General features: G+C 43.4%; 1 protein-coding gene across 30 annotated transcripts; it reads right to left on the bottom strand.

Moving 5' to 3' along the window:
- Positions 1 to 141: 141 nt before the first annotated feature.
- Positions 142 to 26888, bottom strand: Aasdh (aminoadipate-semialdehyde dehydrogenase). 30 transcript variants are annotated; one of them, XR_015636759.1, is made up of 16 exons: positions 26534 to 26820; positions 25737 to 25888; positions 22437 to 22704; positions 21659 to 21779; positions 20000 to 20313; positions 15352 to 15544; positions 13236 to 13477; positions 12676 to 12782; positions 12035 to 12207; positions 10711 to 10903; positions 8353 to 8468; positions 6640 to 7358; positions 4139 to 4302; positions 2710 to 2832; positions 1492 to 1623; positions 142 to 628 (listed from the first exon to the last, which is right to left on the bottom strand). XR_015636759.1 is itself a non-coding variant. In XM_087583939.1 (16 exons), the coding sequence occupies exons 10-16, from the start codon at positions 10745 to 10747 to the stop codon at positions 230 to 232; spliced, it is 1764 nt and encodes a 587-aa protein (XP_087440065.1). In that variant the 5' UTR covers positions 10748 to 11022; positions 12035 to 12207; positions 12676 to 12782; positions 13236 to 13477; positions 15352 to 15544; positions 20000 to 20313; positions 21659 to 21779; positions 22437 to 22704; positions 25737 to 25888; positions 26807 to 26888; the 3' UTR covers positions 142 to 229.
- Between the last annotated feature and the right edge of the window lie 39 nt (positions 26889 to 26927).

Below are 26927 nucleotides of genomic sequence, written 5' to 3'. Positions count from 1 at the left end.
AAGTTGACGGAAAACTAGCCAGCACACCATCACACAGAAGTACTACTAACACATGAGGGGCTTTACCTTTATCCTAGAAGGTCCTGCCGCTTCCATAGGAAGTAGACATGGCTGCTCTCTATTGAAATAACCACAGACAAATTAACTAAAATAGAATCTTTAATATAAAACCATCCATAAGCTTTACAATGACATTCCGAACCATCTCACTGATGTATACTTATAAGGGCTACACTTGGTTATTTTTATCACCACACGATAAATCCAGACAGTAAATATAATTATTTCTGCACCCAATAACAAGCATTGATTCCCAGACCACGGGAGAAGAAAAGACTTCTCCGGGGAGTTCGTACACACTTCGCAGCTCTCCACTCTGAGACTCGAGGACCCACAGTTTCCCGTCGGTGGACGCCGCTGCCAACAGTGTGCCGCTGCCGCAGAGGTGGTTAGGGAAAGCAAAGGGCGTCGAGTACACCCTGGCTGTGGTCTCGAATTTCCACCGGAGGCCGCCTTCCGTGCTACAGCAGTAGAGAAAGCAATCGTGGGAACCAAAATATATGTCTTGTTCTGATGCAGAGATACATGGGGATGAAAAGATTGGTCCTCCAGCAGAAAAGCGCCAAACCTGTAGAGGGGAAGAGGGCAACCATCCACTCTCCTGACCGAGACACCCAAGTCATACAGACGGGAGAGGTGAGATGGAGGCACTGGGTAACTCATAACACAGAAATGGCACCCGTCTCTGGGAAGTAGCGCTCTCACACTAGACTGCTCCAGTGGGAAAAACCACGATAAGGCACACCAGAACATTACACAATTAACCTTGGGCATACTTGAGAAATCCTGGTATGTTCAGAGACACGGTTTATAAAGAAAAACCTGCATTAGGTTTCAACGTATGTTATTAAAATCGATCTTGAACAGGGGGTGGAACTTGGCTCCAATTCCAGCTCTAGGAAAAAAAAAAAAACAGAAAAAACAAAAATACCCTAAAATCCCCATGTTTTACTCAAGTTTTCCAAGCAAAGCAGGAAGGAACTACACTGAAAAGAGTGTAACGATTTAAAGCTTTAACAAGAACCTTAGCATTGCCACTTGGCACACACCTTTAATACCAATACTCAAGAGGCAAAGGCAGGTAGATCTCAGTTTTAGGCCATCCTGGTCTACACAGTGAGTTTCAGGACAGTAAGACATATTATCAAAAGAAATAAAAAGTTAAATATATGGTGACACACACACACACACACACAGTAGAGTGACTGAGGGAGACACATCAACCTCAGACACACACACACAGAGAGAGAGAGAGAGAGAGAGAGAGAGAGATTGAGAGAGAGAGATTGAGAGAGAGAGAGAGATTAAACAACCAAGGGCTGAGAAGACAGCTCAATAACAGAACAGTGACTGATCAAGAAAGAAAAGTCCGGGTTCAGTCTCCAGGGCTGGGGGTGGGGAGGGGTTACACACAGAACTACGTCTTCCTACCTGCTCTCCTGAGTGTGAGAAGCAGAGCAGACTGCCATCCACGCAGCCGATACAAACGTAGTGCTGGTAACACCGTGGGGAAGAGAATAACGGCTTTCCACAGGGACGTTTCCAGATCAGACTCCCGGTAGCCTGTCGGGGCCAAGCAATCATAGTACTGGAGAGCACACGACCAATCACGGGCCTTTAGCACTTTAAAGTTACACTTATTACTGTACGTGTGCACATGCCTGTGTGTGAGCACGTGCCATGAGGCACACATGGAGGCTGGAGGACGACGTGTGTGAACCGATTCTCACCTTCCATCACATGGGAAAGAGCTGAACTCAAGTTGTCAGGTGTGGCAGCAAGCGCCTTTACACGCATGGCCATTTTACACCAAAAGAAAACTCTTCAAACTAGAGTGGCAGTGACACACTGGCGCTCTGATGAAGCTGGCACCCACACACAGTCAGGAAGTCAGTGCTTACTGAGGAGAGCTGGGACACGGTGAATGTCAGCCCAGAGCACACGGCAAAGCAGAACTACACAAAGACCAGCTTTAGAGTGGGAAACCACTTCTACAATTCGAACAAATTAACAAGATCTATCCTATACAACAAACAGGAAGCTTTCTGTTGTTGTTTTGCTTGTTTTACTAGGTGTATTTTTAGAAAGGGTGTCACCAGGTAGTCCAGGATAACCTGGAACTCTCGGAGATCCACCTGCCTCTGCCTCCAAGTTCTGGGATTAAAGGCGTTCACCACTATGAGGGATTAACATGACTAAGAAAATCTTGTCTAAAAAGGTTCAAGCAGAGTCTAGAGAGAGGACCCACTGTGTGAGTGCACGTGTCGTCCGTGTAGATGACCCAGGTTTGACCCCAACACCCACACTGCCGCCAGCAATCATCTCTGTAATTCCAGTTCCAGGGGATCCCATGCCTCTTCTGACCTCTTCAAGTACCAGACACGTGTACACAGACACACATGCAAACACACAGAATACTTACAAACATAAAAACAAATCTTTTAACATTTACAAATAGTTGAAGGAACAAGTAACGATAAAACCATAAACTCCTATTTACTTGTTTTTCCAAATAATTTCAATCATTTTAAGTGAATTCTAAGGCATTAATATATGTGTTATATATAAATGAAAAGTTTTCAGACCTTTAAACATCAAAATCAAAAATAAAGGTAGGTAATACACCAAGAAGTGTTACTTTATACCTACAGGATTTACAGCCAGTAAGAGTCCGCCCAGCGTAGCACAGTACAGATGGTGTGGACCCAGGCTCAAACACGGAGAAGAAAAGAGAGCTCCTTCACATTTTAGCTTCCAGACACACTTCTTTTCCTGCAAATAAGAATTGTGTGGTGATGTGGTTAATAAGCCTGTATACAAGGCAGCTAAGTTTTGGCTAGGCTCAGCTGTTTTGCTTTGCTCCTTCTGGTGCTAGGATTGAACCCAGAGCCTTGCTCATGCTGTACCATGAGGCTGTTGTCAGTCCAGGGGAATGCAGATTTTTTTCTCTTCCCCTCTGCCCTCCTCACCCACTCAGGATCCTCTTGCCTCTGCCTCCTCCGTGCTGGGATTTCAGGCGGGTAAGTTAGTGCATGTGCTTGTGTGTGTGCATGTGTATACTCATTCTGAATATGCAACTTGGTATGTTTCCTCCACTGACTTTATAAAATGACTTAAAATAATTTTAATGTATTATACTCAAAATAAAATATCTCTTCCTGATCTAAAAACTGTTAGAAACTAATTACTCAATCTTACAAACAACTTTGTGCATATATGTGTCTGTTTCTGATTATTTTGCCAGAATAAAATCATAGGAAAACATTTCTTTGGTCCAAGGGCGTGAATGTTCTCCGGCACAGTGCTGCTTTACTAAACTTACTGTGAACGCGTGTCGTCTTTTTAAGGCGTGTAGCAATGCTGACCTCAAACTCAGCATGTAGCCAAGGATGATCTCGCACTGCCAATCCTCTTGAGAACTGGGATTATACGTAAGCCAGCGGTTTGTGTAGTGTGAGGGATCGAGCACAAGGCTTCGTGCGTCCTAGGTAAGCGCTGTACCAGCTGAGCTTTATCCACAGTCCTCAAATGTCTTCCCGGCTGGCATCTCTCATGGACACTGGCTGTCAATCATCATAGCATGGGGATCTATGTGCTTCCAGGTCTCAGAGTCTCATTCTCGTGGCTTTGAGGACGAAAGGTCTGAGACACTTTCGTCCTCAGCACCTTCTTCCTGGGATCTTATGTGTTCATGTCCCTTGTTTTTGTTTTCATCTGCATCTTTCTAATTAACTTATATTTACTATTATTTCTATGTATACCAATAAGAGAGTTTTGATTCACTGTTATTTCAAAAACTATCTTAGCCCATTTCTTGTAGTTTTTATTTTCATATAATGGGCCCCTAAAATATCTTACTTTGATTTTTTTCTGTTACGATCATTCTGAATTTTTTATATTGCAGGAATATAAAAGAAGCTAAAAATGTCTAAAGATGTTCAACGTGAACCAATCACTTCTTTCCAGACCCAGTGTTATGCTTGGCCTACAGCTAACTCCTGATCCCAGACTCGAGAGCACGTGACAGTTACTTCCACTTCTGTGTTTATGATGAACACTGATGAGATGAAATTCTTACGTAAATGTCTAAGGCATATGCGTGCTGGTCATGAGATCCGACGTAAATGAGTCCTGTGGTTGGATCCACGGCTGGTGAGCTTTTGACAGCATCTTCCGTAGGAAATGTCCAATGTTTTTCTCCACTATTACTTTTTAGAACATAAACTAATCCATCGTAACAGCCTATAGAGAAACAAAATATAAAAGTGGAGACTGAGATACACTGATATAAAATATTTAAATAATGATAATTTCTATTCACTCTCGTTACATATATTTCTGTTCAGCCCTCTGATTTAGATTTCATCACACATAAAGCAGAAACGGAACGACAGTCATTTGTGTACAATCCTTACTTAGTGCTGGTGTGCTGGCACATGCCATCAACCCAGCCCTAGGCCTTCACTTCCTGGGCTCCAGTTACAGTGAACACCGCTGCGACCAGTTCTACAGACCAGCGAGCTAAGTCAGTAAAGGCCCCTGTCACCGAGCCTGACAACCTCCCAAGAGCAACATGGGAGAAAGACGGAACCAATTCCTACCAGTTGTCCTCTGATTTCAGAAGTTCATATCCACACCCACACTGACAGAACTGGATTCAAATCCACCCTGGCTGCTGCTGGATAAAGTGTCCAGCACCACAGAGCGTCCCTCCTTCCACTCCGAAGGTAACCATACATGAAAGACAGATGCTTAGAACTGTTAGAGAAGAGCTCACATTCGTAACCACCAGTGTTCACTGGGCATTTCCTACGTATCGGGGGCTTCTTTTTGAGACAGGGTCTTTAGCCCCAGGGATTCTATTAGGGGAGGATGGGCCTTCTGCTCCCCCTGCCCCACTTTCTGAGTCCTGGATTACAGTATGCACCATACACCACCTGGTTTATACAGTGCTAGGACTGCGCCCTGAGCACGCTGGGTAAGCACTCTGCCATCTGAGCCACACCCCCAGCCTACTTTTGGGTCTTGTGGGTTTTTTTTTTAAAGATTTATTTATTTATTTAATGTATGAGTACACTGTAGCTGTCTTCAGACACACCAAGAGAGGGCATCGGATCCCATTACAGATGGTTGTGAGCCACCATCTGGTTGCTGGGAATTGAACTCAGGACCACGTGGCAGTGTCAGGATTTAATAAATCTAAGCGCCTGCATTCTCAGCAACTATGCACTGGACTTCTTTTCCCAAGTGGTGGCTGTGGATGAGAAGGTAGCAGAGATCCCAGACCTTGATGTAGTTGAGTAGAAATGGTAAAAAACAAACAAACAAAAAAATCAAAAACCTGCAAATGAAGACACTAGAGACACGGCGAGACATGGGCATCCAAATCAGGGGAAGTGGACGGAATGTGAGGGCAGCCATTTAGGACCATCTCACTGCCTACACTTTACATGGTTCTGATCTCACCCCAGATTCAATGTTGCCATCACTCACTGAGAGCTTCATCTGTGCCTTGCAGAGTACTAATGGCTCACTGGTGTACTAATGGCTCACTTAATCCTGCTCATAACTCTGATAGTTGTCAGGGGTTTAAAATACACCCATAAATTCTTAGATAATCTTCAAGACATGGACTCTCCGCAGGGCATGGACTGGACTTTGGTGATTTATGTTCAATGAACAAAATTAAGCAAAAATGGTAGTCTCCAGTTTCAGAGACTAGGTCTTAAAAGGCACCATGTGGCTCCTGTGGGATCACCCACTCTGGTCAGTTCTATATCCTGCAAACATTCAGACAGCTACAGAGAGGCTCATGTGGCACAAGCTGAATATTCTCAGCAAGAAATGAGCTAAGAATGAGCCTAGGACCCGAGCACCATGTGAACGATGCTGTCCCTGAGGCACCTGGCAAGCATGTCTTCCAGTCCAGAAAGCCTTAGATGCCTACAGAAGCATGGCGTCGCCTTGATCGTCAGCCTCCAAGATTCCTGACCCAGGGGACCTGCTGAGGGCTAGGAGGTCTAAACACAATGTGTTACAGCATCGTGTTCTATGTTTCCACTTTATCTGTGAGAAAAGTGAAGTCCAACGACCTGCCAATGTCAGAGTTCACAACAGAGAACCAGGCTTATATCCAGGCTGCTAAGCAGTACAGAGTTAACTAACCACTGACCTGTGACAACAACCAAACAACCACACACACACACACACACACACACTCACACACATACACACACGCACACACACACTCACACACATACACACACGCACACACACACTCACACACACACGCACATACACACTCACACACACATACACACACGCACACACACACTCACACACGCTCACATACACTCACCACACACGCACACACATACACACTCACACACACACGCACACACACACTCACACACATACACACACACTCACACACACACGCGTGCGCGCGCACACGCACACACTCTCTCTCAATTTAACTCTACGAGCCCCAGAGTCAGAAACGTACCCACTACAATAAAGTTCCCACATTTAGACACACAGGCTGAGGACTCAATCCGGTCTCCAACACGCCGTTCCCACCTCATCTCCCCAGAGTGAAGGTCCACTGCCTTCACTGTGTGTGAGTGGGAGCCGATATACACGGTTGTGGAGGACGTATCCCCCACAGCTGCTACCACAAGCAGAGGGGAAGCATCTACGCATTTGCCCGTGTCTGACCGCCACCGCTCACGCAACACCATCGGCTCAGCCCCAGCCCCAGGGTTCCTCTCCTGAGAAAGCGGTGGCTTTTCCAACGTTTCATCCAGAGCGGGAGGACTTAGGCTTTTCAGTATTTCAGTGTTAGTCTGTGGAATTAAATCTGGGGGATGGACTGCATTAGGGCAGAGTCCTAACTCAGTTAAAAGCCTCCCAGTGCCCAGATACAAAGTCTGGCTCCCTCTGCTCAGAGCGACCACAGCGTTTGTCTCGCTGTCTCGGTGCCAAGGCCAGGCGGCCTCCAGACGTGCAGGCTTCCCGCTGGTTTCCTCTGAATCAGGGTCACTGAATTTCCTTTTGGTGGTGTAGCGCCTGTCGCCTTTCAGGTCCTCCCGTGTAAGCACGGCTTGAATGATGTGGTTGTAAACGTCTAAGAAGGAGCTGCTGAGAATTACTTCCAGAAGGCCAGGCACGGGTGCACCAGTAAGTTTCTCCACCTCACCGAGGAGCCACAGGGACTTGAGGGAATCTCCACCACTATCCAAAAAGACGGAGTTGTCGGGGACCTTCAACTCTGGATCCTCAGGGAGACACAGGATAGACTACAGACGAGAGAGGGAGAAGGAGGCAAATGGTCCAAACCAAAAGATGTTACAGTGTTAAACCTATAACACAGATAGCATCATTGAAAATAGCAGGGAAATGCTAACAATTCGATTAAAAAATGATTTTCTCTACACTAATGGTCATCACAGCACTACCAACTCTGCCACGGGTCACTGTGTAATCACTAAATATAATTCTGTTTAAAGAAGGTTTCCTACCCATAAAATAGGGATAAACTCACAGAAACATCAACTCTACTTACCAGTCCTCACAGCTGATATTCCCCACATGGAAATAACATTGTCCATTTCACTTAAGTCAAACAGCTTTACAAGTGGAGTGATAAGAACTTAGCCCTCAGTTCCTAAGACCTACTAATCAAATGCACCTACTTCACAGAACCTCTTTTTGTTTTTTACACAGTGTTTCTCTGCGCAGCCCTAGCTGTCTGGGAATTAGCACTGTAGACCAGGTTGACATCGAACTCAGTGATCTGCCAGCCTCTGTCTCCTGAATGCCGGGATTAAAGATGAGTGCCACCACCGCCCAGCTAATGTCTGTATCTTATCTAACAAAGTTTGCTTACCTATTAAGACACACACTAAAAATGCCTTGAGCAGAAACACGTAGCCACTGCAAGTTTCTCAAGGCTAACGATGGAACCTAAAGTGTAGCACCTAGCCCCTCAGTAGAGCATGGTGTTACCATGGCAGGAGCAGTAGGCACCGCCTTGCCCCTCCCAGGGGAAAGTCATGCAGTAAGTGGACACTGGCACCTTTTAAATTACCCCACTTTCAATGAATTTCTTTGTAAGACCTTTAATTAAACACTCTAACTTTTATTATGTACAAACTGGATTAAGGAAGGTATGCTAACTGGCATCTGGGCAGCAATAACATTCCTAAAATAGCTTTACTGGCTTACTAGGGACACTAAAATCCCCTATAATGAACAAATCATAGAAATAAATTTGCATTTAAAAAGTTGTACCTTCCATAAACACTGTAATTTTCCCCAAAGTTCCTCTTTTCCATGGAGTTTATTCCTAGGCTGTGAGCTTATGTAGTCTAAATATATCTTGTTTAGCTCAGAAACATCGACTTTACCTTAATATGAAGAGAAATAGCAAACGTTAAAATAACATTTGGACTTTAGCCGCTGGGTTTGTGGCTCAGTAGTAGGGCACGTGTTGAGCATACAAGGCCCTAGGTGTGACTCCACCCCATAAAATGAGCAAATGAATCCACTCAGCCCCAGAGCCACTGTGTTTATTGGTCACACTCTCCACTGTAAAGCTCAGAAGTCATGGAGATCAGCAGTTTGTGGCCAAGGCCACAAAGATGGCAGTGAGTAACATGTATGAGGAAAAGAGAGGCCATTTATCTAAGTTAAAGCGCTCAAGATGGGGCAGGAGTGCGGGCGGGGTGGGGGGAGCACTGCATACAAGTGAGGCACAAGGAACGAAATGTACCTTGTATAAAAATGTCATAACATGCAGGGCAGTGGTGGTGCATCTTTAATCTCAGCACTCAGAAGGCAGAGGCGGGGAATCTCTGAGTTTGAGGCCAGCCTGGTCCACAGAGCAAGTTTCAGGACAGCCAGGGCTACAGAGAGAAACCTTGTCTCAGAAAAAAAAAAAAAAAACTGTCATAATGGATTCCATTATTTTGTATTCTAAGTAAATGTATCAATTTTTTTTTAAACATAATGAATAACTAAGCAATTGCTATATTTTGAAGTATCGGTTAAATAAAAATCATGGAGAGTAAATGTTATGGAGTAAGGCACTATACATGCATATACATATATAAAACATCTAAAGTGTGTGTGTGTCTGTGTGTGTGTGTGTGGTGTAAGCTTTCAGGACTTGAGTGTCTCCTATCACAATACCATCAAATCACCAAACCACTAGGCAAGTACAGCAACCACATTTACCAGCAGAACCTCCTCTCTGGCCCCACACTTTCCTTTATTAAGCAGGTCTTACTATGCAGCTCGAGCTAGTGTCAAGCTTCCTAATCATCCTGCCTCAGTCTCCACAGTGTTGGGATGACAGGCATGTGGCACTGTGGCTGATATTCAAGAGTATATGTTTTGTAGCCTGGGCTACCAACTGAAATTAAAACTACCCTGAAATTTCTATCAAGTTACTATTGCAAAAAAAGTTATACCATTTGAAGCTAAGTATCACTAGGCAGATTTCCAATTCTACCATTGTGACAGTTCATTTTATGTGTCAACTTGACAGGGTCATAGGATTGGCCTTCTGTTTAACACTGATTAAACACTGTCTCTAGGGCTGGAGAGATGGCTCAGCGGTTAAGAGCACTGATTGCTCTTGGTCCAGAGGTCCTGAGTTCAAATCCAAGCAACCACATGGTGGCTCACAACCATCTGTAATGAGTTCTGATGCCCTCTTCTGGTGTGTCTGAAGACAGCTACAGTGTACTCATACATAATAAATACATCTTTTTTAAAAAATGTGTATCTAAAATGATATTGGAGGCTAACATAAGCTTATCAACCACTGGACTCAGTACCAGGGACTGTGTTTCCAAAGTGGCTATGGTCAGCCCAACCCTTGGAGGCCTGAACAAAACACAAACCAGAAAAAGGGAGTTAATGTTTGTTTCAACCTCACTGTATATGTGAGATGCCCTGCTTAAACCAGTGGCCCCACTGGTTCTCAGGTCACGTAGGCTGTGTCCAGCTTGCAGTCATAGTATGAGAGAGAGCTCTATCAGTCAGTCCCTGTAATGTTTTTATATATCTATACATTAGTTCCGTTTCTCTGGTGATCTCTCAGAAATACAGACACTGACCAGCTGTGATGGCTGACCTTCAGGGCCAACCTAACTGGATCCAGAGTCACCCAAAAGGCTGAGGGTACCCTGGGTGTGTGTGAGGATGTTCAGAGGATGAAGGATTCAGAGAGAACCTTTCCAGGATGTGGGCTGGGGGCACAGAGAGCATCAAGGAGACAGCCTGACAAAGCCCATCTTCGTCCTTCTCTCTGCTCCCTGGCCCACCATCACACGATCTCAGCTGCTCACTGAGCCTTCCCATCATGGTGGACAGACACACCCTAAAGCTGTGAGCCCAAATCTCTTTTCCCTTAACCTCTTTCTGTCAGGTATTGTCACAAGAATGCAAAATAATCTGGGGGGATTGCCTATCTGTAAATCATACAGGAGAATAAGACTCAGCTCACAGGAGTTAGCTACACAAGCTAGCTGACAGAGGGTCTCCCATAATCAACGCCGGTATCACTTGTAACAACAGCCCTCTGTGGCCACTGACTAACGAGCACCAATAGCGCTCTCCAGCACACCTGCTGTGTCACTTTACCGTGGCAGGTAACCGGAAGGGAACCAATCAGCACCATGTCATCAGGCAGGGCGTGTGCTGGAAGGTGTTTCTGCAATTCTTTAAAGATGTAATCCTTTACTAAGTCGACTTTGGATACGATGAAGAGAATCAACTTTTCCTGATTATACCATGTAACTGCACAGGACTCCACCTGGCGAAGCTCTTCAGCTACCTGTAAGAGAGATTACCCTCGTTTACGCATGGGAACATCCAGAAGCGAACTCCTGAAGGCTTGGATTTGCTGTGTAAACTCAGTGCTGCTGAATTTAGTTCCAGAAAACACCTGGGATCCTTAAAAAGAAATGGCTGCTATTGGTATCTCCTACTAACAGAGAGTTACCATTTTCAAAACTAATGCATTCTAAAGCAAATAAACCAATGTATTTTCACAGATCTCAAATCTATGTTGTTACTTTATTTAGTCTTATGTACATGTACCTGTGTAAGCTATATGCACCACGTGGGTGCAGGTGCTGGGGAGGCCAGAATGTGCTGGTTCCCCTGCAGCTGCAGTTACACAAGGTTGGGAGCTGTCTGATGTGGGTGCTGGAAAACAACCCAGGTCCTCTGAAAGAGCGGTCAGAGCTGCTAGCCAGGGAGCCATCTCTCCAGCCCCTTGTTATTTCAAAAGTGGCTGCTTCAAGCCAGGCTTGGGAACTCACACCTGTACCCTAACACTAGGAAGCCTGAGGCAGGAAGCCTCGGAATTTCAGATAAGCCTGGAACAAAAAGAGACTTCGCCTCAAAACAAAACAACCAAACATTCTCGGATAGACCCAAGAGACACGGTGAGCACTCGCGCCTTTCTGCCTTTCCTTGTAGTTTTTGTAGTCACGGATTTCCTACTTTAGGTAAGCTCCTGCTATAGCTCAGGCCGAGCCTGTAACCCTCAGCCTCCTGAGTGATGTTTGCAGGCACGTGTCACCACACACACCTCCATGTCTTTTACTGTGATTAATTACAAATACAAAGATGTCAGCTTTAGGCAATGCTGATAGAAAATCTAGCATAGAAATTTGGTGACAGGTGCCTCTACTGTCTTACATACTAGTAGATTAAATTTTATTAAATTAGATTAAGATTTAATACTTAAGGGCTGGAGAGATGGCTCAGTGGTTAAGAGCACTGACTGCTCTTCCAGAGGTCCTGAGTTCAATTCCCAGCAACCACATGGTGGCTCACAACCATCTATAATGGGATCCGATGCCTTCTTCTGGTGTGTCAGAAGACAGCTACAGTATACTCATATATAATAATAAATAAATCTTTAAAGAAAAAGTGTAATCCTTAGGTGGCTCCTTACCTGTTGCACAAGCGCGATGCTCAGACGTTTGCCATGGCGCTTGATCTGGCTGTCCTTTCTTCCCAAGAAAAATATCTCTCCACCTTTTACAGTCACAAAGTCTCCTGTGGCTCGCATGGTGCCAAGGGGCACTGTCATTTCCTCATCAAGAAAACAAACTCTGTTCTTCCCACCTTGCAAAGACAAACTCCAATGTCATAAAATACATGGAAAATGGATTTATCAACATCAGAGTCAAAGGAGCTCTAAAATTCAGTAACTAAGATTCCAACCTTGACTATTTGTATTAAAATGAGGTGAGTTTTAAATGCTACCTGATAAAATTAGCACAGTAACTTTAGGAAGTTAGTAAAGAGATAAAGCTACATTTATTTGTTAAACTATGTATGATTTTCAACGTATCCTTAGAACACTGATAGATACGGTTTTGTCTACAAATGCTAACATTTCACGTTAACTTTCTAAATTATTAGAAACCGCATGTAAGTAATCCAGGAAAACTCTAAATATCTCATGATTATGAAACAATTAAAACTTATCACTGAAAAGTACACGCCACATTAAAAAATCATAAAATGAATAACAAAAGAAGCTAATTTTTCTTTTTAAAAAAAAAAATCAACCAACAAATATAAGCCAACCTAAAAATACTTGGCCAGTGCCTTCGTGAACTGGAGAACCATTTTTGTCTCTGACTTCGACCACTGTTCCAAGTAGGGGAGACCCCAGCTGCACAGGGGACTCGAGTCTGCCAAACACAACCCAGAGCACAGAGCAAGTTTAAATTTTACATCTGAATAGACAACTGCACAGTGGAGTAAGAGCACACTATAGCAAATAAGGACAAAACAGTTTACAGTTCAAAGACTGCATGAGGAACAAGTTTGCCAGAAAGAGATGTGTTACCAATTCAGAAGGGTCTGCCGGGATCTCGTCATGAGTTACAGGAAAGAATTTGGATTAACTTGAAACGTTAGACAAACTATCCCAACAGTGCCTGACAAACCTATTAGTAGGGTTAGGAGAACAGTTTCCAGGCAAGGGTGTGCTTCCCACATAAGGATGTGACTTCAACAGCCACCATGTTCAACTGCCACACACAAGCCAAACTCACTCACTGCCCCCAGCATTAATGCTAAGGCCTCAGACAGGAACAGCCTCTCCCCTTGCACCCCTCTTCTGAGTATACCGAAGCCCTTACCTCACAGAAGAATTAAGAATCTCCTCTGGGATCCTGTAGAAAGTGGCCCAACTGGATACCTCTGTGATACCATAAATGTTAAATATCTGCGTTCTATTGCTTTTGCCTCGCCAGCTTTGGAGGACGGTCAGTGAGGGGAAGGCTTCCCCTCCAAGGGCTAGGACTCGCAGAGAAGTATGCGCTGACAGCACAGTGGACTTCATGAGCTCAGATCCAAATCTTCTCAGCAATGTTGGTGTTGCCTGGAAACACATTCAAATCACTTTCCCCCTTCCTGAAGTAAACACAACACTAATTAATTCAAACTCTGCATTTGGAGCCCATGTGGACATTAAGACTGTGTTTTCTTTCTTTAGTTTAATATTTATTATTATTTTTGGTATGTTTGTATGTGTGTGTGCCTGCAGAAGCAGGTAAGAGCAGCGCATGCCTTAGAACTGGAGTTACAGGCATTTGCTAACAACGAGACACAGGTGCTGAGCTGAGCCGTGCCCTGTAGGAGAGCAGGAGATCCTCTCACCGGGACCGCTCTCTAGCCCTGCGGCTGTAAGTTTCCACTGGCAAGCCCTATTTATAAAGCCCTAAGTAAATATTTCACACTCCATCTGTGTTATTGTACATATAAACAGTTCATTTCCTTTATATCACCAAGGACTATTTTTGCCATTTCTGTATAAAATCTAGGGTCAACTTGTGAATTTCTACAAATGTCTTCTGGGCTTTGGTAGGACAATACATGTAACATAATTCACAGACAACTTACTGAGAACCGCCCTTTTGACCATGCTGCAGCTTCTACATAAATGTGAGATGTGGACGAGTCTTGCTACTCTTTAAACTTGTTCTTATTTTATCATTTTTATGTTATTGTAACAAAGTACGTTTGTAGTTTTACTTTAGGCATTTCCTTAGTAGAAATGCACATACATGGAAATGCATGAGTATGTACATGTATTTATACATATAAGTACAGTGGATTTTTACACCAAGTGTGTATCCTCCAGTGTTGCTAAATGCCCAGGACTCCTAGCGTCTCCCCCCATTGCCCTTCCTGTTGTCTAGATCCATGACCATGCTATCTGCATAGGAAATTCCTCCTCTGCCTCCTCCTTTTTCTTCTTTTCCACTTTCTTCTCTTCCTCCTCTTCTTCCTTTTCTTCCTCTTCCTTCCCCCTTCCCTCTGTCCTTAAGAAAAAGTAGTGGAAGGCCCATCTTTATCTCTTCGGTGAAACCACTCAGGGTTTCATCACAGATCTGCCGGAGCGCTGGAATTTAAAGTGCATGCAACCACATGAGACTATCTTCGATTTGTCTTTAAGACTTTTTAATTATGTGTATATGTGTGCGATCATGTGTGGGTATGTGCATATATATGTGCAAGTGACCATTAAGGCCACAAAAGGGTGTCAGATTCCCTAGGGCTGGAATTACAAGAGCCACCTGATGTGTGTGCTGAGAACTGAACTCCGATCTCTTGGCCGCTGAGCCATCTCCCCAGCACTGTCTTCGGTATTTTTCTATTTTCTGCTTTCTGTGATAGGGTCATATTACTCAGCTTGGCTGGCCTGGGACTGACATGGATCCACCTGCGGCGTCTGCCTCAGTTGCTAGAATTAAGGGCATGAGCTGGGTACAACCAGTTGGCTTCGGGATCTTTAACTACTTATAATGTAGGATCTTTTAAAAAATTTAGATTATTTTATCTATATGAGTGTTCTGCTCCCCTGTCTGTATGTGGGTGCCTCAGGATGACAGCTCCCTAGAGCTCAGATTCTACTCATGCAATGGGGTAATATCTAGCTCTTGGCAGGAAGCACAGTATGCCTGACTGTTGTGGTGGAAGGCACCCCAACAGCACATCCACAGTCAAAGTCAACCCTCCACCTAGTGCCCTCCAGGTGAGTGCCGGAGGACCTGCAGTGCAGCGGCCCTACAGACATGATTGACAGACTTCTTTCATTTAAACTAAACATGTCACAAGGCAGCAGGTAGCCTTTGATGAGCTAACTACACTGTCACTAATGCCCCAGGAAGAACCTCAGAAATATAAAGGGCCCTCTAAACACCTAACACTAGACAATGCAGAAGAAGACATTTCTGTTGCTACTGAAGTTACCTGTAGAACAGTCACTCTGTGGCGGGAAAAGAGAACGTCAGCTAATTTTGATGGGAGCACTTTGACAGAGGTTGGCGAGATAAGCAGGCAGGCCCCACTGGACAGAGCAACAAATATCTCCACCACAGATGGATCGAAGGTCAGAGGAGAAGCCAGAAACAAAACATCTTCTTGAGTGATGTCAAAAAGCGACCTGAAGGCAAACAGAGCACAGTTGTCATGGGGAAGGCCTAAGCCCGGGTGTGCACAGACCCTAAAGCACCCTAAGGAGGGACTGGAGAGATGGCTCAGTGGTAAGAACACCTCCTGCTCCTGTAAAGAATCCAGGTTCAGTTCCCAATACCCACATGGTGGTTCATTACCATCTAAAACCCAATCCTCCTGCTTCAGCCTTCCAATAGCTAGGATTTCAGATTTGCACCTCCAGTGACATAGGCTGCCTTTAAGGAGGAAGCCAGAGTCTAGAAGGTTGGTGGCTGCCACTTAGTCAAGCACTCCACTCTCTGTCAGTTATTCAGTCAGACGTTCCAGTCTGCAATCAGCTGCGTTTATCAATCCTGAGCCAGTCAGATTTCTTCCTAAATGAAAAACCAAACAAGGCTGGAGCGATGGCTCAGTGGTGCAGAGCAAGCGCTGCTCCCAGCACCCACGGAGAGGTCAGGCAGTTTAGTCTAGCTAACTCCAGCTCGAGAGGGAACTGAGGTCTCTGGCCTCTGCATGCACATAACATACTCACAGGTATCTACACACATATACACACAATTAAGGACAAAATAAAATATTTTTTTAAAAATTAGCAGCAGCAGCAGCAGCAGCTGGATCTGCACTTAATTTCCACCCCACTGACTGTGGTCTGACTGTGCAGATGTCTGTGGGGTTGCTGCTGATTGTCTCCTAGCCACTCACCCATGCTCTCTTTCTCAGCCACACTGTGTGTGAGAGTCAGTTCCTAATAATAATCCACTCTTTGTGTGTGTGTGTGTGTGTGTGTGTGTGTGTGTGTGTGTGTGTGTGTGTGTGTACATTTACCTGCACAGCATATGCACGGGGAAGATACCAGAGGCCAGAAAATAGCATGGATTTCTCTGAGCTGGAGTTACAGAATGTGTCAGATGCTTGGCTTGTTACATGGGTCTTGGGATTCCAACTTTGGTCTGCATGAATTTGCAGCAAGCACTTTTAACCCCTGTGCCACCTCTCCACCCCTCATTTGTCTGTTTTGAGACAAGGTCTTACAATGTATCCCAGGCTGGGCAGGAAGTCTTAATCCTCCTCTCTCAACCTCCTGAATGTTCCCATACAAGTCAAGCTTACTCACCAATGTTAATGCAGACCCAGTCTTTCCTTTTTCTACCATTTGGAACTCTTTCTTGCATGAGAACAAAGAGTAGCCGGAGAGTTTAAGTTAGGATATCAGAACACAGATTTGTTTAGTCTATGCTACTGCTTTTAAACTGGACATGCAAATCACTGCCTAGGAAAACTGACTCTCTTTAAAAAAAAACAACTTTAAGTGTGGCATAAAGATCTTTAAAAATCGGAGCTGGAGAGATGGCTCAGTGATTAAGAGCTCAAGCTGCTCTTCTAGAGGACCCTGGTTCAATCCCCAGTACACACATGGCAGCTCACAACTGTCTTCACTCCAGCTCCAGTGGATCCGATACTCTCCCACGGACATATATCCAGGTAAACAATAAAGCACACAAAAATAAATAAATTATCTTTTTAAAAAGTTAGAAAAAGGGCTGGAGAGATGGTTCAGCGGCTAAGAGCACTGACTGCTCTTCCAGAGGTCCTGAGTTCAAATCTCAGCAACCACATGGTGGCTCACAACCATCTATAATGAGGTCTGATGCCCTCTTCTGGTGTCTGAAGACAGCTACAGGGTACTTATATAGAATAAATAAATAAATCTTTAAAAAAAAAGTTAGAAAAAGAACCCATGAGTTGTGTTTTTTTTTTGTTTTTTTTTTTAATCTCTAAAAATCTAACTATGGAGTATCTGTGCCTCACACAATGGGTAATGCAAACTTCCATTTTTTTCCTTTTTTTTTTCGGAGCTGGGGACTGAACCCAGGGCCTTGCACTTGCTAGGCAAGCGCTCTACCACTGAGCTAAATCCCCAACCCTGCAAATTTCAATTTTTAAGGGAATTGTTCTTCATACATACTCTCTGGTTTCCTGGTGAGATGTTCTAAGTCAGCAAACTTTCTTTCCTCCCTCCTTCCTTCTGTTTTAGCCAGGGACTCACTATGAACCCTGAGCTTGGGATCCCTCTGTGTAGGAAGCATGCATGTTGTTATGTTAAGCACTTGTATGTTACAGGATATTTGATTATTGGGTATAGAAATCCTAGTTATTAGCAAAATATAAAAGCCTAAATGGATGAGTCTTGAAGAGATGCGGTTGGGTGCCTCTAAAAGCCTCCACAGATAAGAATGCTAAAGAACGGAAGGTTCCGCCTATTTGAAGGCAAGCTGCTTGAAGAGGTCTTGTGGCCTCTGATCTATGACCGAGGCAAACGGGCAGTCTGGAGCTACCCATAAAAGGGAAATGGTTCAGCACCTAGTGACTTGGCTTGGAGCCCCACCACCATGACTATGTCATGGTTCAGCCTGGCAAGGATGTAGAGGAAGAGTTAGAGATTTCTTTTATATTACTCGGGCCTTTACTAGAGCTCTCTCTTTTCTCTCTTTTGGCTTGGAAGAACTTTTATGAAGGACCTCTAGGTAAGAGGGATTTTCTCTTTGGGCTTTCAGGCAACTGGCAGGACACAGGGAAAACATTATTCTAGGAAAGGAACTAAGAGCCTTCTTGGGTTTATTGGAGCTCAAGAGAAAGGCAGAGTAGCTCAGTAGAATGACACAGAAGAGGATTTCTAAGGAGCTAGCAGTTTACTTGTGGAATCAGGCTTGTGAATAGATATTTGTATACAGTTAAGAAAATAAAGTTACCTTAATGAGCTAGCAGGTTTCTACCTCAGTTTACACCTTCTGTGTCTTCATTAGTATAAATATTAGATAATCTAAATGGTTGTGCTTGTGTTTACAGATAAGCAGTGGATGTACGACCTGTTTGCTGTCCAGAAGGCTGGGAACAGATACGGTTAATAGCCGGTGACCTCTGCACCATCCAGGAGGTCAGACCCTTACGTTTCTGCAGAACTACCTATCCTTCGGGGACACTTACAGGAACATTGTTAACCTTGAGCCTACTCCCCACTTAATCTAGAGAATACAGCTTGTAAAAGATGTTACTGGTACTTTATAAGACTCTTCCATGAAGTCATGTCTTAAGCTTTGTTGTACACACAGGATTGAGTTAATTATCATAGGAAACTTTTCCCCAAATTGTGCTGTGCTTAAATATGCCTAAAATAAACTGTGTCATGTCGGAATCTCAGAGTGATGAACCAACACCAGCTACTGAGTCATGTCGAACCAAATTTCCTTCTTACCTCCCCTGATCCACACTCTGCTAGCCATGGTGTTTGCAGAGAGCCTCACACATCTACCTCAGCCTACTAGTTAATTATACAGAGCAAACTACAACAGGCTTTCAACAAAGTTTAAATCCCAACGGGCTGTGGTGGCGCACACCTTTACTCCCAGCCCTGGGAGGTAGAGGCAGGTAGATCTCTGAGTTCAAGGCCAGCCAGGTCTACAGGCTGAGTTCCAAAACAGCCAGGCTACACAGAGGAACTCTGCCTCAAGAAAAGAACAACAATTTTTTTTTTAATGACATAAAATTATGAAAGTATCTTACCAGAGTCCTCCTACCAACTGTTCCGGCCCCCACTTCCCTAGGGCCATGCCTGTACTGCTTCACGTCTTTTCTGCTTCTTCCTTCATAAAATGGGTATCCACATGAAGAAACTCATACTGAAACCAGGGGGAACTTAATGACAGGCAAATCTATGGTGACTCCTCATCATGTAATGGATTAATTAAAACTTGAACTGGGCATTTCAGGCTCCTATCCTGACAGAGCCATACAGAAAAACTCCTTCCTCCCATACTTAATTGGTACCTTTGCCAAAGAAACATTTCTTCCTCTTTTTAGACTAATAATTAAAACTCCAAAAGTAAAGTTGGTGGTACAGGCCTGTAGTCCCAGTGACTGGGAAGGCTAAGGCAGCAGAATAACAAGCAGAGGCCAGCCTAGCTGCAGAGCAACTTCAAGACCATCCTGGGCAACTCAGTGACATCCAGTGTCACAAGCAAAATGGGAGTTAGAGACAACTCACAGGTACAACCTTTATCTACCATATGTGAGGCCCAGAGTTCAGTGTGGACATGCACACATACATACATGCACATTAACGCACATGCACACACATGTGCACACATGTGCACACACACGCACAGCTTCTGTCCAATCATTTGGTTATTCTGTAATTTGCCTGGATCCAATTGTTCAGTTACTTAGGTTTATACATTGAGGTCAAGATTTACAATAAAACAAATACGTAAAATTATTCTTTTTCAAAATATAAGATTTTTATTTTGTTTGGTTGTCCTGAGTCTCTCTCCATAGCACGAACTGACATCAAACTTGTAATCTTTCTGCCTCTGGCCTCTCAAACACCTCCGAGTCCCACGACACCCAGCTTAAAACACAAGGACAGGATTCCAAGGACAGAACTTACCGGAAGTGCTGGATGTTAGGTAGTATGCACGCGTGAGGCACTCTGACGATCTTCGGTGTCCCTGTGGTCCCTGAGGTATGTAGGACATAGGCCAGGCAACCCTCACGCCGCATGTCCATGTGCCCCTTCTCTTGGCTCCCGTTCTCACCATTCACTCGCTCTTCTCTGTCATTTACCTTGCATTTATCTGTTCTGTCACTGAGCACTGAGTTCACCGCACCATCTTCCCAGTGCAGTCTGAGGAGTACCAGGTCCTTATGTTCCACTGAAACTGTATCATAGTTCAAAACTGTTTCATGTGAAGATTTGAATTTCTGTTAGAGAAGAAATTTACAAATATTAACATGTTAAACAGGAAGATGGTGGTGCACACCATGGGAGGCAATGCAAGCTGACCTCTGAGTTTGAGGCCAGTCTGAGCTACAGAGTGAGCTCTGATACAGCCGGGACTACACAGAGACAAATGCTGTCTCAAAAAATAAACAAAACAAACAAATAAATAAAATTAACATGTTAAAATAATTATTTCATGAAGAATGTGAAATAGCCATTTTCCACCAATGTGGCTGAAGTAAGGATGGGAGTACTAGCTTGTATCCTGGGACAACGGCAGAAGTGAGGCAGAGCTCACTTATTAAATGTTCTTATTTTTAAACTCACCTTCAAGGCAGACATGTAGAAAAACACATACTCACAAAACAACACGGTAAAAGCTATAATGGCTCATGACTGAATGTTAACTCCACACAAAGGGTCAGAGACTAGAGAGGCAATATTGTTTCCAAACGAGGAGGTGGGTAGTTCAGACAACCACCAATATGGAGCTCATGATCTAAGAGAGCTGACACCGGAGGACACTAAGCACCTCAAAAATGTGCAAAAATGGCAGAGAAGGTGAGGTTTGGTATGGACAGGAGATGAAATGAGAATTCTCAATTACTCTGCATAATCAGCATAAAGGAGTTCAGCCCTGACCTGTGTGTGATGGGACCCAACTGACCCCAGTGGCAGAAGCACGAGTCTAAACTGTTAAATGAGAGTCACTTCCTGAACCCCTCCTTTACCATGATTCCCTGCTAGTCTTGCACTAGGACTGGACACCAAGCATCTGGGGGCAGAGCTGGCAGAAGTTGTGCTGTCTGCTAGCTACTGGGCCAGCCACTGCAGGGTTCTGACCTGGCTGCTTTTGTGTGATCTGGAAGAAGCTGGATGAAACAAGGTATGTTTAGCTTGGTTGGTTTTAGATTTTGGGGAATAAGCTCTGTTCTGTGGCCCTGGCTGGCCTGGAATTCACTGTGTAGACTACACTGACCTCAATCCTGAGGCGTCATCAGCTTCCTGAGTTCTAAGATGACAGAGTACACGGCCACACCTGACCTGACCTGCGCATATTTAAAGTGGGGCTCTTCTGAATAGAGCCTCTTGGGCTGATTTTTACAAACTGCTTAATTGAAAGAATCTGAGTTGTCTTAATAAGTAAATATAAATAACAAAAGACCAAAGCCTGGTAGCTTGCAATGTTTGCTGCATGTGTGTTTGTTCGTTCTCTCTCTCTCTCTCTCTCTCTCTCTCTCTCTCTCTCTCTCCCTCCCTCCCTCCCTCCCCCCTTCCCTCCTTTTCCCTTCACACACCCTCATACACTTAAACACCAAGACTTACAGTGATCTGCCGTTTTTCAACCAGAACATACTTTAGGCCACATTTTTTCATAAAGTGGGTTGCTAACGATGGCGGGGAGTCTGGATCAATGGGTGCATAAGCTGCCGGGATATGAAGAATCCTGCAGGGCACGTATATGGTTAGTACAATGAATACAATTTTCCCATATGCCCTTGATGGCCCTAAGAACTTTATTGTTCCTTAGCATTTCACAGAGTTTAGGGTCGTGCCTTGTAGTTTATCTTGCGCCCAATGACTCCTGGAATATTGTAAAATTCTACTTTTACTTCTTATCCCAACTTGGGATGGGGAGAGCTCATTTAGCATGCACAAGGCCCTGTGTTCAATACTCAGTATTGAAAAAAAGAAAGCGCTCTTAACACTTAACATATAGGAAGATAACATTTTAAGAGAGTTAACAGGCACTGGAGTGATGGTTCAGTGGTTTTTGGTTTTGTTTTTTTTTTAACCTAAAGACAATTATAAAATGCTTTACCTGTTTTTTTATGATGGACAAATGAGGCCTTTATACTTTGGAGATATTTACATATTTTATTAGTAAAAACTTTTAGTCTTTCCTTAACAGGTTAAAATTAACTGTTAATTTGAAAATTAATAAAAAAATACCAGAAGGAAAGTGTTCTTCACTGTCTTTAGAAAATGACAAGCTAACACAGAAGAATCTGATAGTAAGTAAAACAATAGCTTACAATATATACTATGTACTAAAAACTATAAATTAGCTTAGAGGAATACCAGTTTATACTAGAAACATTACCCTAAAATCCAGGAGGGTAAGTTTATCCCAGGTTGACAATAGAGACCAATTTCCCGAATTCCTCCAAGGTCACAGTGTGCTAGCAGAAAAGCGGATAATTCTGAAGCCTCGCTCAGCAGAGCCTTGTAGGTATAGCACACCGGGGGCTGGTTGTTGCCTTCATCAAAGCATACAGCTGTTCTATCCAGATAGATGGAGGCAGCCTGATGAACCAACTCCTGCAGAGTCATTTTACTGAGGTTTGTTTAAACACCAGGGGCCGAGAAATCTACACACAGAGAGAAATGTTAGACGTTAGGGGAGTTTCCGGGAGGTGAGGAGGAAACATGTCTACTACCATAAAGGACCATCAACTGGGTATCTAGGTCAGTGATAGATTCTTTGCTAGTGTGTAAGATCTCAAGTCAAGACCCCAGCACTGCAAAACAATGAACCGAAAGGAAGTGCCCAGATAAGAGCCATCTATTTAACATTCTGCAGGGTTGACTGATGAAAATGCATGAGGCTGGAGACTGGGGATGTTGCATACTCTGATAAACTATCTTGGGTTATCGTGGCAGCAGGTTTGCTGCCCATCGAGTCCACCCAATGTCCTTGTGGCTATCATCCAAAGCCACTATGAAGATAAGTAGCTTAGCTCCCACCAAGGCCAGGGCTAAGAGCATCACCTGATCACACCCCAAACCTATAATAGAACTTCCCTTGATTTGCTGGAACCCACCTACCTAATTCCGACCAATGTATTTGAAATGCCTTGATATTTTACTTTTCCTTTGTCTTTCGATTACTAGTTCATAGACCTGCTTTCACCCCAGGATGTGATTTTTGGGGTAACCTAAATCTGTGGTCCTGAAACCTGATCACTCATATCCGGCTCAGAATAAATGATCTCCTATTGTCCCTATGGTAACAGCAGTGCTTTGTGTTACTAAACCAAACAAACTCTGTATCACAGATACATACCTGAAGCTCTAAACTTACAGAATACCCGTGGCAACTTTGCTGAGAAGCAAATGACATAAAAAAGTTAACTTGACAACAGTCGAACTAACACTGGATCAGAGCTTAAACATGTGGGAAGGATGTGACATTCACATAATAGAACTAAGTAAGAAGAATTATAGGTCTATTTCTCAACTGACCACAATACTAAAAGGATATATGTTTAAAAATAAGCAATAAAGGGGCTGGAGAGATGGCTTAGCGGTTAAGAGCACTGACTGCTCTTCCAGAGGTCCTGAGTTCAATTCCCAGCAACCACATGGTGGCTCACAACCATCTGCAATGGGATCTGATGCCCTCTTCCGGTGTGTCTGAGGACAGCTGCAGTGTACTGATATAAATAGGACAGGCTGGAGAGATGGATCCTTGGTTAACCACACTAGTTGCCAAATTAGCTGGGTTCCATTGCCAGAATCACATGGCAGCCCACAAGCACTACTAACTCCAGTTCCCGGGCTTCCAACTACATCTCCCGACATCTGTAGGCACCAGAAACAAACATGGTACACATGTATGTGTGTGGGCAAAACACTCATAGACAGAAAATAAATCTTTTTTGTAGATACTTTATAGCTATGTATTTTTTTGCCTGTATGCATGTGTTATCTATGTGTATGTCTGCTAGATCTCCTGGAACTGGGGTTGTGAATGGTTGTGACATACTATGTAGGTGCTGGGAACTGAACTCAGGTCCTCTGCAAGAGGCTCTTAACCACTGAGCCATCTCTCCAGACCAAAACAAACCAATCTTAAAAAAAAAAAAATTTTAAAAGCACATAAACAATACGACTAAATTTAAAGCACTTCACTTTTTTTTTTTTACTTTCAGTTTTTGTTACAAATTAATTTAAAGTGCTCAAGTTCCTCTGTATGGTGACTTTCAAATAACTTACGTAAAATAAAATGTTATGTAAATAAGTCTGCTTTTAAATTCCTGTGGGAATTAAAGCTAGAGGAGGACTAACTTCTTTTTTCAATGTTTTTCTTTTGCAACGCTGGAGATTAAAGCCAGGGCCTGGAGCTCGCTAAACAAGCACACTGTCACTGAGTAACATCCACAGGCCTCAAATCAATCTTTACCAGAAAGCAAAGCAAGAAAACGAACAAGCCAAGAGGGAATCCTCATTTAATACCTATAGAGTTACAGCCCATTATCCACTACACAGGGCTTATCATTTATCATAGTGAAATTCTAAAATGACAAGAAATAAACTCTTCGAGCTCTATCTCACGTGTTGCCCATAGATTCTTTTCAATTTAGGTCCTAAATAGTGTTAGACGTTAATACAGTATTAGGATCGACAAATAATGTTCTTGGTTGCCAGCCCGTGCCTTTGAGCCCAGCACACAGGAGGCAGACAGAGGCTTGGACTTGTGAATTCCAGAGCTTTGTGAGTTCTAAGAGCTACTTAGTGAGACCCTCTCACAGAAAAGTGTGGTTTTTTTTTTTAAATATAGGTTAGAAGACTTCAAATAGTATTTCATATGAAAAGAGAAAGATGAGAAGGAAAAACAGACAGGCAGACAGACAGACAATCCTAGGCAGAGGCAAGCTGATCTCTGTAAGAGCAGTCTGTCTATATAGTTTTTGAACAGCCAGGGCCACACACAGAGATCCTGTCTCAAAAACAAACTATAAACAAAAACCACTAGGGATCAATGCTAACAAAAATATTGTAACTCCTAGTTTCCTTGAAGGCAAAGGAGACTTTCTACTGAATCTTATTAACATATCAGAGAAAAAGAAGAGTTATATAGTGTCATACGTAATTATTCCAGTTTTTTACCTGTTCATACTTAGGTGGCTTACTTTCTGATTCAAAATACAATTAATCTTCAATTGTATCATTTTAATTATACCATCCAACTGGTAATTAAAAGCCTTCTTAAACCCATAAAATAAAAAAAATGTCCAAAAGGGTGCAAAAAAATTTGAAATGTGATTTCTAAGTATCAAATTTTAAAGAACAAGACTTTAATACTTAATGGTATTTTTTAATAAATATTTCCATAAATCTAACTTTTGTATATACAAGAGATGATTTTTCAGATACACAAACGGCCATTAAACAAATTATATGAACTATAGTATACTCTACAGGATACAGGGAATGAGTTTATTTTTGAATATAAGGTTATTGCAACGAAGTATCTCATATGACTGTTACCTGTATAAGAACACAGAATACCCAAATAAACTTTGTTAAGTACCCAATTTTCCACATTAATGTATTCTACTTATTTTTTTACAAAAATCAAGTCTGGACCTGGAGATCTGTCTTAGGAGTTAAACTGCACCTGTTCTTTCAGAGAATACAGGTTCCATGCCAGCACCCAGTTGGGAGCTCAATACAGTCCATAGTTCCAATTCAAGGAGATCCGACAGCCTTTGAAGACACCAGGCAGGAACATGGGGCACTTACATACATGTAGGTAAAACATCCCCATACCTAAAATTAAAAAAAAAAAAAAAGTCTGTTCAAAAGTTGCCTTTTCTTCAAAAAGCAAGCACATGCATAACTGTTAATTTTGCACAAGAAAATATAATCTAATAACATACAGTAGAATAACAGTACTATAACTTAGTTCTTTAAAAAGAAAATGTCATTTTTAAACTAACTACAAAACTGGCCACACAAAGTCTATATAATTACGGTGTTTTTCTACTTTGAATTTAAAAATTCCCAGTGGCAAAAATTCATTCTTGCCTAAGTTTTCATTTCAGTCATTGAATTTTATGTCTACGTCCCTGACTCTGTCCCTTAGATGGCTCAGAAAGGAACTTGTCATCACAGCAGAAAGCCTGAGTTTGATCATGGTCCGGACTCACAAAATGGAAAGAGAGAACCAAGTCCCGAAAGGTACTTTTTAAAAAGCATGCTGGGCGCGCGCGCGCACACACACACACACACACACACGCGCGCACACACGCACACACACACACAGAGACACGCTTTAATTTTAAATAAATAAAAGAAAAACAAGCCAACTTTGAAAAAGGGTGATCTAGATGATCTAGCAAGCAAATTTCGTGCTATAGCATTAAGATTAAGAGGGTCGCTAATGTACAACTGTAAATGAAACCATTTAGTCACCAACAGATCCTGCTCTTAAGGGCTCTCCCTATACTGGGCGCTCTATAAATACTGGTAAATTATCCATCTGCATCTTGATACACAACACGCAGCCGCCACCTTTAGTAACAATGCACTTCGTGGATCAGGTACACTTGCATTTCACTGAATGGCACCGGGTGCAGGTAAGTGACCCAGGAGACCACACAGCAGCCCGGCGGAAGTGGGCCGGACCCGGGATGGAGCAGCCGGTGGCTCCCAGAGTCCCCACTCTCCCGCGAACTCCCGCCCCACCTTTTCACGACAGTGCGCGGCCTGCACTTTCCAGCCCAGTAGCGGACGCTCAGCAGCCGTAAAGCGGACCAACGCGTCATCTGCCGGCGCCCGAACGTCACGCCAGCGTCGGGGGCGGGCT

Source organism: Rattus norvegicus, chromosome 14 (genome assembly GCF_021556685.1).
Source record: "Rattus norvegicus strain SHRSP/BbbUtx chromosome 14, alternate assembly SHRSP_T2T, whole genome shotgun sequence".
Classification (NCBI taxonomy): domain Eukaryota; kingdom Metazoa; phylum Chordata; class Mammalia; order Rodentia; family Muridae; genus Rattus; species Rattus norvegicus.
This window is presented reverse-complemented; position numbering and strand designations above follow the sequence as displayed.